Source organism: Plodia interpunctella, chromosome 20 (assembly GCF_027563975.2).
Source record: "Plodia interpunctella isolate USDA-ARS_2022_Savannah chromosome 20, ilPloInte3.2, whole genome shotgun sequence".
NCBI classification, from domain to species: Eukaryota; Metazoa; Arthropoda; class Insecta; order Lepidoptera; family Pyralidae; genus Plodia; species Plodia interpunctella.
In genome coordinates this window covers 2,226,462-2,241,394 of record NC_071313.1, presented here as the reverse complement: position 1 = coordinate 2,241,394, position 14,933 = coordinate 2,226,462, and the positions used below count along the sequence as shown (strand labels likewise).

The window sequence follows — 14,933 nt, the reverse complement described above, 5'->3', positions numbered from 1 at the left end:
GGGGCTAGTTCAATCTGTGTGATTTGTCCTAATATACTTATTTATTTATGAATCTTACGAAAGTAAATATCGAAGTCTAGACTAGGATTAAATTTTACCACATCACTGTACAATTCCCGAGTCCCTCAGCACTATAACTTACCCATCGTAAATTGAATTGGGACAAAATATCTTGCAGGCTGGCAACACTCCAGGTCCTGGCTCTTGCGGTTTTGTTCTACGTCGTGTACCGTGACCATGTACAGCTATATTCATGAAAATACTAACTAGCCTGATGTACATGTATTTTTATATTTGTTTTTATATGTTTATTTACTTGGAGATGTTGTATACGCGGAGTCGGGTTTAGAGGTATAAACAACACACACACAGTAATCACATTCTATCTATTTACTTATTGGCGAAAATAGCTTGAAAATAATCAAGTACGTAAGTATTTAAATGAATCGTCAATATTTTTATCATTGTCAAAATATGTAATCCCAAGAAAGTATAATGTGAATTTAAGAGCGAAAATTTAAGTATGAAAAATGTACGTAGATAGAACCTAGTGCTAATAATTTTGACGGAGAAATAACTAATGAATACCTATTGCCAAGAATACATTATAATAGAATGTTAAAGTTAGAAGATTATAAAAGTATAAATATTTTTAAAAGCAAGTGAAAGAAAATTTTGCTCAGAACCGTGACTGAATAGATATAGTAATAAGTACTCGTATGTACTCATAATAATAGCAAAAATCTTAGGTTAATATAATATTAGGTTGTGTCAAAAGTTTTCTCACATTTGTTTTTCGCTGACAAACTGGTTTACGTGTTTTTTGTTTAGTGATAACCTGAAAAAATTGTAATATAAAAACGTACAATTTTTCATTTTTGAGTTCATCGTGAAACAAAGTCAACTGGACTTTATTTTATATTGTGTACGTATAGTCAACAGCACATCAAGTTACCCCGCATGAAACTATATGACGCGGTAATGGCGGCGAGTTTGCAATGAATTTGGGTAGGTTGATGTGCTGTTGACTGTACAAGGATTTTGAAACTTTCAGGTAGTTATAAACTACATTTCTTATTACAAATGATTTATTAATCTGATGCGACAAATGAATCTGATGCGAAAATTATCATGTTAAATACCAATAATAAATGTTCATGCACGAATATGTATTTTATGAACGTAGTTAATTAGTAGTAACTATTATATTATAATATATATATATATATATATATATATATATATATATATATATATATATATATATATATATATATATATATATATATATATATATATATATATATATATATATATATATATATATATATATATATATATATATATATATATATATATACATATATATATATACATATATACGCTGCCAGAGTTTTGAGCACATGGTCGTGCGTTAGTATGGTATATTAAAAAAAGATTAATATTTTAGTTCCAAAACATTTCGTATTTTCAGCTCATTGTCGCAACATATTAAAACATAACCTAAAATTAAACGTTGATCGATACACAAGGCCTTTTGACACTAATACAACAATTTTCCACTGAATCGCCGCACCGCAGTTTTCGATCAAAATTGTGATCAACGTGGCATTGAGCCTTTCGCCTATAGTCGGCTTTGATTACCTGGTGCTGGTGTAATGAACATTGTGTATGTATATTGCGGCGTCTGTTTTGTTAACATACAATATATTTTTGATATGTCACACATGGCAGTGAAATACATATTTTATAACCGTTAAATATCCTAAAAGATGAACTATTCGGATTTATTCTTTGTTGTTCGTAACACGCCTGCAGAAAATAAATAGCAAATTGATTGGCTTGCTTATTTTTGCTAAGTAGGTATCCATGTTCTGTTCATGTTATCACTTAATGTGATTGCCACTGTGAATGTATATCTGATTGGAGTAGATCCTTTGAGATATAGGTCAATCCTTCATAAAAGCCATTATAATTATTGGGTGGGAGTCCTTGTTTTATTTTAGGTACGTATTATTTGGGCAGGTCTGCCATCCGTAAGTTTTAAGAGTGATTATTTCCAAGTAGCAGATGTAAAAATATTGAGTTAATGATATTGAATTGATATATAATATTTGGCAACAGTTTTTCTTGGACATATATTCTATGGCATTTCACGCGCGATAATCTGTGAGGATATTATATCATTGTTATATTATATCAAGAAATAATATGAAGGATTTTTTCTGTAGGAAGGTAGCTTGTTTTTAGATTTAATTTATTTTTTTGAAATAACGCCTGTCAGTGATGAACAAAACTTAATTGAACAATTTAGCTCCTGATCGGTCCATAAAGTTAATGAAATTCCCAGAATTATTTTCTCTGATGCTCTCAAAAATATGAACACGGTTAAGTAACAACGTCGTTAGCTTAACAACAGTAGTTACATGTCCCAAGTTTACTAGTAGCTAGTTAATGTCTGAGTCATGTTCTTGTGCAAAATAACCCTGTTCGCGAAACTTTACCAAAGGGACTCATTACTGTATTGAGTTCATCCAACATACCTACCAGTCTTTGTGTTAGTGAGAAATATTATATTTATCTTAGACAGACAGACGCGCCAGAGGACTTTGTTTTAAAGGAAGGATAAAGAAATTTGGACAGAAGAAGATAAAAAACTCCAATCTCGGTTAGATTGAACACATGGAGTTTTGTAACTTCGCCTTTAAAAAAGTGTAAGCAAAGAAACATATATGATATTTGTGAGGCGAAACACACAAACCTATTTATTTCATGACACGAACAGGTTTATTGTAGCAGTGATATTATATGTTTTAAATAGTGCTTCTTTTTGAAATAAAATTATTTCTCGCGGTAATATGTCACTTTCCATCATTCCAAAACAGTTCAGGGATCATCAAGGTAAGAATGAATAGACATTTTTAGAACTTGCGTGTCCTTATACCCTACCTTTGCCTACCAATTATTTAGACTGAAGTCAAACATACTGAAATTATTAATAACTAGCGGCTTGTCTCGGCTTCGCTCGCGAAAAACATAATAAATTACCCACCTAAAACTTCTTCAGGAATCACCTATCCATTAGTGAAAACCGCATAAACATCTGTGCAGCAGTTTTTTAGTTTATCGGAATAGACAGAGAGACGTGGCAGAGGACTTTGTTTTGTAATATGTGAGGATAAAGAAATTGGGAATACACAATAGACACATGTCATTACTTAGCATAGTTGTCTTATCTACGCCTTAAAAAAAGTGTGAGCAAAGGCACAGGTAAAATTTTGTGAAGCGAAACTATGGATTTAGTAAGTACTTCGTACAACGGAGTACCTATTAATTCCATGGGCGAAACACATTAAACACATTGGCAGGGATCATAATAAATGTTGTTAGATCAAATTTGGCGCCCCCTAAAATCTGCCGCCCTAGGCTCCAGCCTACTCAGCCTAGTGGTAAATCCGCCACATACTTGGCAAACATTGTTACGGTTAGGTACAACTTAGATCTTATATACTTAAATTATTTGTCAGTTTTCATTTGTAAGTAATCAGTTTTAAGTGCCACTATGTAATTAAATAAATAAAATATGCATCAATATGACTGCAGCTTTAGAATTTGTTTTCTATGCAACAAAGGCAAAGTTTAATGCATTTTCGCAATGATTAGCCTATTCATCGTAAATTGTAGGTTTGAGGAGGCCGGTGAATGGCTCGCCAAGGACTCGGACAATCTAAGGGTGGGTTGCACCGTCAACTTTGACGTTAACTTAATCGAGCGCAGAATAACGCAAAGTACGCCATTTTGTCTAAAAGTCAGCGGCACGCCGCCGGCCGGTCGAAATCAATGTCAAGTTCTACGAATTTGAAATTGTCTCCAATTCTTCTATTCCAATACTTGTTGGAAATGGTGTTGCTTCTTTCGGGAGTATATGGTTCTATTGTACGGCGGAAGGCGGGAATTTAAATCTCTCATAGCCTGTAGTATTCGAATGTGATTCGAATACAGGCCCTGTGGTTCCAAATCGATTCGATCATTCTAAATGCAAAGTTGAGTACCTACTTATGTACAATTAAATTATAGTACGATCTCTACTTATGTCGTGTAGGATTCATCGACCTTCAGGAATTTGTACCTCAATCTGAATCATGTATCTCATAGATAAAAGAAATATGATGTATCTCAAATTTTCACGTTGCCTAAAAGGCAAGAGGTGGCCATGAAAACTACTTTTAATAGACCACCACTTGCTTTTTTGGCAACGTGAATGTTAGCAGTAAGATGAAGTTATTGAAAAAGATAGGCCTTGAAAAGATGAAAATTCAGTTCATGAAATAATTTATCAAAGTTTACTTATATGTATAACCCAGTCCTGTGTGTGTGTGAGACCTCTGGATGTCACCCAGTGAGAAAATTCTACCTGTCAAACTACGTAAATCAGTTGTCGCGAAAATTTGGAAATTTCCTATAAGACATTTTGCCAAAAGAGATCATTGATAACAATAATTGCTCATCAAATTAACCCCTAGATGACACCGATATTACACAATCAGTAAGTCGAAACAGACATACATTATGTTAGGTATAGTAAAGTTCAATCGCACTTCAATATTGTCTATTAAACCGGTACTTATCTCGATGTATATAGGGAGCACAACACCGGCAGACGCGTATGACTCAGTCGTACAACCCGACTTTAAAAGCCGGCGAGGGAAATGGAAAATCTCTTGAAAATACATAAGCTAGAGCGAGACAGCAACAGCTTTCCCGTTGCGTTTTCCGTTTAGCACCTCTGTAGGACCACGCTCCTCGGCCGGTTAGTTTGTGTTTTTTTTTCTTCAGGCGCTCAGTATTAGCCGTGCCATCGACGCGGATGCCGTGTCGATACGCTGCAGTACAAAAAATAACAGTACGTTGCATTGTATGCCAATATTTCAGCTCCAAAACTTGTGTTTTTCCAATAAACACTACGATTATACCCTCGGATAGAAACTGGACGTTGGAAAAACATTCATTCTCCCTCATTCCCCTTTAGTTATTCCGTTTATAGTGTCTTTATTTTACCGGGAAAACGCCGGTTCGCTGGAAATTTGTGATATACGCATTACATTCAGTGTAATTCCATTGCCTTGTGGTGGTTGAGGACTGGTTGGGAGAAAGACGTTTGGTTTTGTTAATTTACTTTTTTGGTTCAGTTTGTTTTTTTTTTCTTCTGAAAACCGGCTGGAGGTGTGGTGAAAACACGTGGGTTATCGATCGACCGGCGTGCCGAGTCAGGTAAGCCTATAAATTGAAAATATTACGAAACAGACGCGATATTAACTTTGGACACACTAACAACTAATGATGTGCGTACAATTTAGTGCATACAAATGCGTATTAGTCTTTTCTATGGCATTGACAGGAAAATATGATAATTTATGAGACTCAACTTCCGCACACGATAAACAGCTGTGCTTATAGTCAATATTTATTTTCCATATTAATTGCTACGATATTAAAATTAATGCTAATGGCGTTGTCAACTATCGTATTGTGTGTTATCGATTCGAAGCAGTTTTTTCTTTCTGTTTGTTGATCTGTTTTCAGGTCACCTGTTGTTATGTTTATAGGTCTTATTTTCATAACAATATATCTTTTATGTCGCAGTTTCATAACGTTGAAGCTAATTTCAATTAGGCTGACAGATGTTGATTTATTTACAAGCTTATGCCCGCGGCTGTGTCCGACTGAAAAACTGTCTTTCGCACAAAGTTGCACTTTATTTCATCCCCTTGAGGATGAAATTTCTTCTTATTAAATTTGTTATTTTTAAGAATGATTGCGAAATTTCAAGTTTCTATGTTCAGCAGTTTTGTTTCTGTTTTGACATCTATCAGTTAGCTATCAATACAGATGGCATATATTATAGATTTATCATGTCATTAGATTGGGCCTCGGGCTAATTTCATGTAGTGTGGGACGTTCACCTACATTACATTCTAGTAAGTATATTATCAAACGACTGTTTTTAGAGTTCCGTAGTCTAAAAAACCCTATTAATATGCCTTTGTTGTCTGTCGCTTCGTTAAAAGTATCTATCTCTTCATTATATATAGTATAAAATGAAGTCGCTTCCCGCTGTCTGTCCATAAGTATGCTAAGATCTTTAAAACTACGCAACGGATTTTGATGCTTTTCAAAAAGAGAGTTTGATTCCTGGGGATGGTTTATGTGTATATTTATTACCCGAGCGAAGCCGGGGCGGGCCGCTAGTTAACCATAAAAAGTGGCCAATTGATATTTTTACAGATGTCTTTTTCTTACAAGTCATATGTAAACAATATTATCATAATTTTTACGATTTTACAGCACTCCTTACATATAATAAAAAAAGTCCCAATATCGTGTTTGAATTATTATGATCATCTGAACGTATCCTCGGTTGCTTCTTCAGCCGCTTATCATGGAAGACCAGGGTCCATTAAAAAAAGCTTCTATCAATGTTAGATTGAAAAGAATCTCACGATCATTCTTAGACTTTGTGACTGTACATTGTACGACTGTATACTCAAAAGTGTTTTGTAATGATTTTTTGATATTTATCATTTCTGTTTAGGGTTCCGTAGTCCTAGACGAGGAACCCTTATAGTTTCACCATGTCCGTCCGTCCGTGGTCTAGCTCAAAAACTATTAGAACTAGAATAATTTAATTTGGTATGGATATACACATTAATCACGTCGACAAAGTGATGAAATAAAGTCTTGATAAAAATAAAATATTTTGTGTTACCCCTACATGTGTAGTGGGAATGATTTTCGCTAAATAAATACCTCTACATACTTGATTTATCAACGGATTACCTACGTGACACTATCACGTGTCACTCCAAGAATATACGCTGTATAGTATGGTGGTTCAAATATCAACTGTATTTCTTTATTATAGAGTGCAATTTGCAATTCAATACGATGGTAATCCGAGCGGGTGGCAACTGTTTGTAAGTTTGTAGAACTAACGTCATAAGGAACTACTGGAATTAAAAAGTAGGTATTAAGAGAAGACAGAATTATAATTAATGTCAATTTATGTATATATATATATATATATATATATATATATATATATATATATATATATATATATATATATATATATATATATATATATATATATATATAAATGTAATTAAAATATAAGTGGATACAGTAGATCACAGGAGATATTAAAATCAAAAATCAAAATAAAATCAGATTCAATCATTTATTCAGAAATTAGGCCTTCACAGGCACTTTTTCTCGTCATATTCTAAATTAAATTATGTTTACCAAAGCTACAAACTACTAGCATTTCGGAACGACCACTGCTGAGAAGAAATGCCGAAAGAAACTCATTCAAACAGTGTTGGTCCCTATTATACCAGAAGGGCTTACCATTTTTTAAATATAAATGTATGTATAATTTTTTATTTATTTATTAAAGAGAAATATCTTTAATATCTCCTGGGTCCATGAACTAATACAGCCGATGTTTTTTTGTCTGTTTGTCGTATGTTTATTGTATGCACAGATATTACATTAAACACTTGTGTCAAAATTGACATATAAAAATACTCAACTAAAAGCCATCGTTTTGACCTCAGATATCAGAAATTTTGACTATTAAAATAGTTGTGTTAAAAATATGCTGTCGTTTGGGATATTGTATTTATTTTCATATATTTTGTTTGGTTAATTGTATTGTATAAATATACTCTTAGAGAGAGAAAAAATTTGTAAGAAACAATAATAAGCTCTTCTGGTATGATAGGGACCAACAGTGTTTAATGAGTTTCTTTCGGCATTTTTTCTCAGCATTATAGACGTTACGAAACGCGAGTAGTTTGTAGCTTTTTGAGAAATTACTATATAGTATAAAATTTACTATAGGTATGTCTAATTTCTAAAAATAATTGATTAGATTGGATTTGATAAAATCCTGTTGCAAAAACTAAACTAGTTAAAAAATATGCGCAAATGGACTTAATGCCATATAGGTACTATATATACGTATTTTTTATCAGTAGACCATAAGACCGAACTGACATAGCATTGTGGTGCGATAAAGTTCATCTATTATGTTATATGTTCGTTTATTTTAATAGTTCTCTTCAAGTACGACCTCGATGAAATGACATTACGAAAGTGTAATGAGCGGTGGTGTATGAGTATAGTGCAGTATGCAATTCTGTGTGATCTCCGTGTCGCAACAGATGATCAGCTCGACCTGGTTACCCTTTCACTTTCCACTCGTAAATGAATGCACGCTATTTTAAGATAGCTTTCGATTTTTGCACACACGGTTTTTGGAGTAACACTAGATGAGATACGTTATGAAATGTGTTTATTATAATAGCTATGTCTTTATTATAATATACTAGCGGTTCGTTTAGGCTTCGCTCGGGTAAAACATAATAAATTATACACGTAAACCTTCCTCAACCACACTATCTATTGGTGAAAATCGCATGAAAATCCGTGTAGCAGTTTTTGAGTTTATTGCGAACAGACAGACGCTTTAAGGGACTTTGTATTATAATAAGTATGTAAGGATACGCTAAATTACAAAAAGAATTGAGTACAAATGGTAGATTTAGCGCTATATGACATAATCTACTATTCAACCATAAGACCAAACAGAGATGGGATTACTGTGCGTTAAAGTGCATCGAATAAATAGAAAACTTACGTACCATTAAATTAATAATACAAATATACATAGGTACTGAGAAGTACACACACAGTATAAAACACACAATCATAAATACACAAACTTATTGATAATAATAAATACTTATAAACCTATCTAATATTTATAATACGAGTAATGGATCCTTAAACCTTTTCTCTTAGGCCAATTACTTTATCAAAATTTATCCATAAGGTTTACATGTTTTTTATAGTTTGCAGCCCATATCAGCTTGATTCGGATAAAACCATAACAAATTATACAACAAAACCTTCCTCATGAATCGCACTATGTATTGGTGAATACCATATAAAAATCGGTCTGGTAGTTTTTGAGTTTAACGCCTTAATACTGACGAACTAACGCGACACCGGCTTGTTTTTATAATATGTAAGGATTATTCCCACACAAAGGCCATTACGAAATATAAAAACATCTTTACGAATGAATGATTTTTATTGCATGAAATGGTGGAAAAATAAGGAGCGTTTCACATAAAAACTTCGCTTAGGTTAGTACGAAATTTAACTATGCACATTGCAAACTAAATACTGACTGCATTTTAGTTGGATTACTGTAACAAAGGAAGCTGGCGACCACAGTTAGCCACAGTATTTAACTAGACCAGCCTAGGAGTGCATCTGCGCAGTATCTCTTACATAATGCCATTTAGTTAGCCACAAAAACTTTCGGACTAAAAATGTTGGTTGGTGTTTAAAAATTTCATGTGTGTTTTTGGATGCAAATACGTCCAACCCATTTCAGAATTAAAATCTGTAATTAAAGCGTCACTTTCGCCGTTCCTTGTCAATAATGGCCGTTGAGAAATACTAGTAGTTTGTTGACGTATCACGTCGTTTAGATATCAGGTTTTAAATATTCGGCTTTAAATATTACATTTTTTTTTTTCTAAATCAAAACATTGTAATGTCAAACGAACTGTATCCACACCATGATTCAAAAAAGACGCACCACCAGTATTTTTTCATGAATTTTTGATTTCGAAGTCTATGACTTGCAACTATGCAGTGCACGTTTTTATTCGGGTGAAATCTTGTATTTAAATTTTGAAGCAGATATCTTTAACCGATCGAGCTGAAATTATGTGCACACGTTTAGTTTGGATAACAATGCATTATTGTGATCCCGACGAGGGAACTCCTCAACGGTCTACTGCACTAACATATTTTTAATGTCACACGTCGCTCTCTGACAACACTAAAAGCTTGTGTCAAAATTTATTTCTCTATTAGCGGCCAGTTTCAGCGTCGCTCGGGTAAAACATAATCAATTATACACCTTAATTTTCCTCAGAAATTACACTATCTATTGGTGAAAACTGCATGAAAATGAAAATGAAAACTGCATGAAAATCCGTACAGTATTTTTTGAATTTATCGCGAATAGACAGACAGACGCGGCAAAGGATTTTGTTTTATAATATGTAAGGTTAAGGATGACGGCGGTTTAACTGTTATGGGAACACAAGGAGCATTCGATCTAGAAGCAATCTTATTTAGAAATGGCAGTAATAATAAATATGCACCGTCTGAAAGGTTACATTACGTGTGCATAACAGTGTTACATTGAATGGTTTATTTAATACAATGAGAACAAAGGTGCATTTGGCGCAAGGCCAAACATCGGAAGTGTTTGTGCATAGTGTTACCAAAACTATATTGCTAAGACCATTGTTAACGTTCGGTTGGGATATTGTCTAGCGAGGGAAGAAAATAAGGATGGTCTTATGCAATATGTTGAATGATATTAAATGTGTTTTCAAAACCTTTGCGTTTTGAACATATACTAGTTAAAGAACTTGGAAGCGGTGGTGTAATGGTTAAGACCGCCAGTGGATCGAAAGGTCTCAGGATCGTATCCTACGCGTGCCATATATGATTTGTATACCAATTTGACTCCTTTTTAGTAATTTTTATAGACTTACCACTTGCTTCCGGTGAAGGAAAACATCGTGAATCTGCACACTGGTGGACAGTTTAGTTCTCTAGTGTGTATTCGACTATCTGCCGTCACTAGATGGCGGTAAGTAGTCGTAAAAGTCATGTCAGATGCCTTCGACGTATTACAATACAATGACACCCAGTATTAGCAATAACACACTCGATATGATGATGATGATGATGAATTAACGAGAATACAGAGTTAAGTGCGGGACTTCTCGAATAATGCTGTATGTGACTATGGAGCGGTTCAATCCATGGCTCATCTAATGTCTTGCCTAAACTGTCCTGCTCCACAGAGGATCTGTATGAGGCCAATAACAAGATAATTGCTGTATCTACGTGTTGGTCTAAATCAATATTTTTTTTTGCTATTTCGACTCGGAAAAAAGAAGATTAATTAACGAGACTTAGAATTTTTTTATTTCATCTTGCTGACGTTTCAACGACCTTGTGGTCGCCGTGGTCGCAGTCAGTATTTGCGGTGTGAAGTAGTGGTGTTGGATGCAGTTACTAAACAATCAAAAGAATAATTTGTATCTAAAATCTTTAGCGTTTATCGTTCATAAATGTACCGGCTATGACCTATGAAAATATAAACTTAATGACTCAATTTCCCCTGCATTTTACCTTTGTAAATCAGCTTTTGCAACTAGTTTCCAGTGGGTTGACCTGACCAACTAGATTTTGTATTCATAACATAATAACTTTCAACTGCATCGCCAAATTAAACACGTACACGCGTATGCAACCATTTCATTTATTAGTTAAACTTAAATTAAATTTTGGACGTGATACAACTTTACTGAATACTAATTTATTTGTTTAGACAAAAATATTCTTTGGGATTTGGAGAGCGTAGCCACACAAAGAAGAATTGGTGGTCAACAGGGCAATGAAAGTAAGGTGCTTTATCTTTCAGGTCCAGTGGGCACTAAACCGATTTGGCATCTAACTTCGCTATGGTGAGCTCAGACTTTAATAACCAACTCTCTCTCTCTCTCATCTGCCCGCGTTTTCCCGGTTGTTTCCTCAGTTGCTGAGCGTCGGAGTTCGGAGTCAGATTTCCTACTATTTCGTGTTCATTTCGCACGGTCGTCGGCATCCCTAGTTGTGACATGATTCACGCCCATCATCCTTGGGCTTGGCGACTAACTTTGATAACTAATCGTGTTCGTCTATCGGAGTGACCAGCGCTACAAGCGGATATCTGTCCTCATTACAAAATCCTCATTACCAAGTTATCTAAACAATGGTCTAGCTAAAGGAAGTGTTGTCATACTTCACCTTGAGGCATCTTTTTAGGCAATGTTTGTATGAATTCATCATCATTAGCCATTTTAATGTAAATTAGATGGTACGAAAGTTGAATGAAAACCAAATCTTTCCTCTTGTAGATAGTAATAAATTTCATGACCATACCTTTAGCTATTACCTATATCTACCATGAATTTCACTTAGGTATGCCACGCTTATTTTCTCATTTAATAAAGGCTGATTTTTTTAATCACTGATGATATTTTGTCTACATGCCCAGTCCATGATACTTAACAACTCCTCGTTTTCGTATGGGACCTCGAAATCGCTTATATTGTAAAAGTATAGTTCCTACTTTCTACTATATATATATTCATTATCCAGTGTGGCGTAATCTGTTTTTTTTTTATTATCATTATTATTCGCTAAAATAATAGAAGAAATTCACGAAAATGTGAAGTGGCGCTAGTATGCGAGCACAAAGCGCCTTACGAACCACTGCGCCGCCGAACACCGAGCTGTTCGTTGAATTAAAATGCTAATATGCTCGGCTTCAGAAGGCGTGAGTTTGATGAATTGCCATCCTTGAGAACCGTTGTATGGATAAAAGCACTTTTAGACTGTATCTCAAATGTTTACTGCGTGAAATTATAGTGACATATAGACTGAAAGACGCCATAGAAATAATTAATTAACATGTTGGGCACTTCCTTTACTTTATTTCCATTAATATGAAACATGATCATGAACAAAAAATGTTCTTAATAATTATTACGGAAACTGGAAAAAGCCTTGGTGGCTGAGAGGCAACAAGAGCCTTCCTATAGGGTTGACGTCAGGCAGGTGGACGATATATACATATACATAGTCTTACTTTCGCGATAATCAGTACCCTCCCTATATATTCTAAGATATCAGTTACCTCAATACCATATTTCATAAGAAATTGGAAACGGCTTTTCCAATTTCTTTGAGCGTGAAGATGTAACAAACATATTCATAAACTTTCAATAACATTACTGGTATGAACTTTTAATAATATTACTGGTATGAAACGAGATAAGACGAAATGTTTCTTTTAATACAACAAGATATTTGTTTTGTGTTTATATTGATCCCGAAGACACACAAGAGCGAGGCCTTGGGTCGTATTTAGAAAACAAACTTTTAAGACGCGAAATAGAATATGTTCGGTATAATATTGTATCAGTTCTGAATTCAAACATAAAGCTCTATGTTTTGCAAGTTAAACATACTTGGAATAAAATGTAGGGCTTTTACAAACCGTGTACAGTGAATATACCGTCAGGCTGAGTAACCTGCAACCTAGGGCGGTAGATTTTAGGGGCGATAAATTTGATTCACACGTTACTTTGTCAAAGTCTTTCAATGATCTGGAAGACATGCCAATGTTAAAATACGTAGTTCAATCTTGATTCAGTGCTATTCCGCTTTGTGCAGTCGGGTTATATCACCTGGGCGAGCAAAGTTTTTATTTGTTTGTAAAATCTTTATTAAAATGAATCACATACAAAGATAGCAGTTAGAAAAAAAGATGCGGTACAAACGCTATCGAATCGACTCAACGTGTGACGCAGCGAACCAATGACATTGCAGTGTGGTTGTCGTTCCGTCATAATGACGCAATGTGATTGGTTCGCTGTGTCTCATTTCGAATCGATTCGATGGTGAGAAATGAAATGCTAACCTGCACTTCGCCCTCTGTTATTAAGTATTCTCACTTCATTTGGTGTGGTTAGTTTAGTTTTATTAATTTACTAGATATTCCCCGGGGCTTCGTTCCCGTGGGAATTTTGAGATAAACTATAGCCCACAGCAATATTGGATAATGTACCTTTCTTATTGTGAAAGAATTTTTGAAATCGGTTCGGTAGTTTTGGAGATTATCCCCCTCAAACATACACACTCTCAAACGCTTACCTCTTATTATTGTATAAATAGACGTGTTACCTTTTTGTCTAGTATGTAACTTTTGTAAGTATGTACTTTGTTTGGCTCACAGCGTTTGTTTGGCGACTGTTCGTTAAATAAAATATTCAAAGTTCAGTAGGGGCGGCAAAAATTTAATACCCTTTCCGCCTTCCGGCTTTGTAAATTCGACATTGCCGTGTGGTGAAGTTGAACTCTTATTGACTGAGACTTTCAGATGAGCGTTCTTCGAGTTTCCGAACAGAGTTGGTAAACGAATATCTGGGATATGTTTACTTTACTGCCTTTGACTGGTATGCAGATGAAAGCAATGAATAGTTATTTATTTTTACGAGGAGCTTCTTTGAAACCAAAGGCCCGATTTTCACGCAACCAAAAATCCATCTCAATTTTTTTTCGGAGATTTCATTAAATTCGCTATCAATAAATTGATTTAATTATAAATTTTTGTGCTTTCGATAGAACGTAATCATCAATTTATGAGAATAGTTCAGTATAAATATGCTTGAATCTCACAAAACATGAGTTTATATACCAATATGACTTATGTCTGTTACACATGAGTCATTAAGGGCAGTATTAGTTTTCATATCACCAAGTGGCGATTGCTTCATTACATTAAATACAATCGTACTCAAGTTTTTTCCTCAAATTCGTCCCGAAATTCCTACGGGAGAAAATCAGCTAAAACCTATACTATTATTTAGAGGTAAGCGTTTGTGAGTTTCTATGTTTGAGGCGGGTAATCTCCGAAACTACCGGACGGATTTCAAAAAATCTTTCACCATTAGAAAGGTACATTAAACAAGATTGCTATAGGATATACTTTATCTCAAAATTCCCACGGTAGCGAAGCCGAGGGCAACATCTAGGTTGTTGTAAAATCAAAGTATAATAATTATTGAAGTCATATTTTTTATCGATTGTGTTTTTGCTAAAACTGGTGTCTTGTTCATTGTCGCCTAGAGGCATCTGACAAAACATATATATTAATTAAATACATTGTCAACATCAAGACAGTCTTACTCTTGCTAAGCGTTGGATCAAGCTCGCTTGGCTATTTG

General features: G+C 34.5%; 1 protein-coding gene across 7 annotated transcripts in view; it reads left to right on the top strand.

The window, feature by feature from the left end:
* The first annotated feature begins 4,858 nt into the window (after window positions 1–4,858).
* Window positions 4,859–14,933, top strand: part of brat (brain tumor) — a 357,328-nt gene continuing 347,253 nt past the window's right edge. For 6 of the 7 annotated variants that reach the window (XM_053760357.1, XM_053760348.1, XM_053760340.1 and 3 more), the window contains exon 1: window positions 4,859–5,271. Coding sequence is in view for 1 of the 7 variants with exons in the window: in XM_053760331.1 (XP_053616306.1) it covers window positions 11,625–11,627 (3 nt within the window). In the remaining 6 variants the exon portion in view is untranslated. Of the gene's footprint in view, window positions 5,272–11,609; window positions 11,628–14,933 lie in introns of those variants that run through there. The other variant, XM_053760331.1, reaches the window with a different exon arrangement.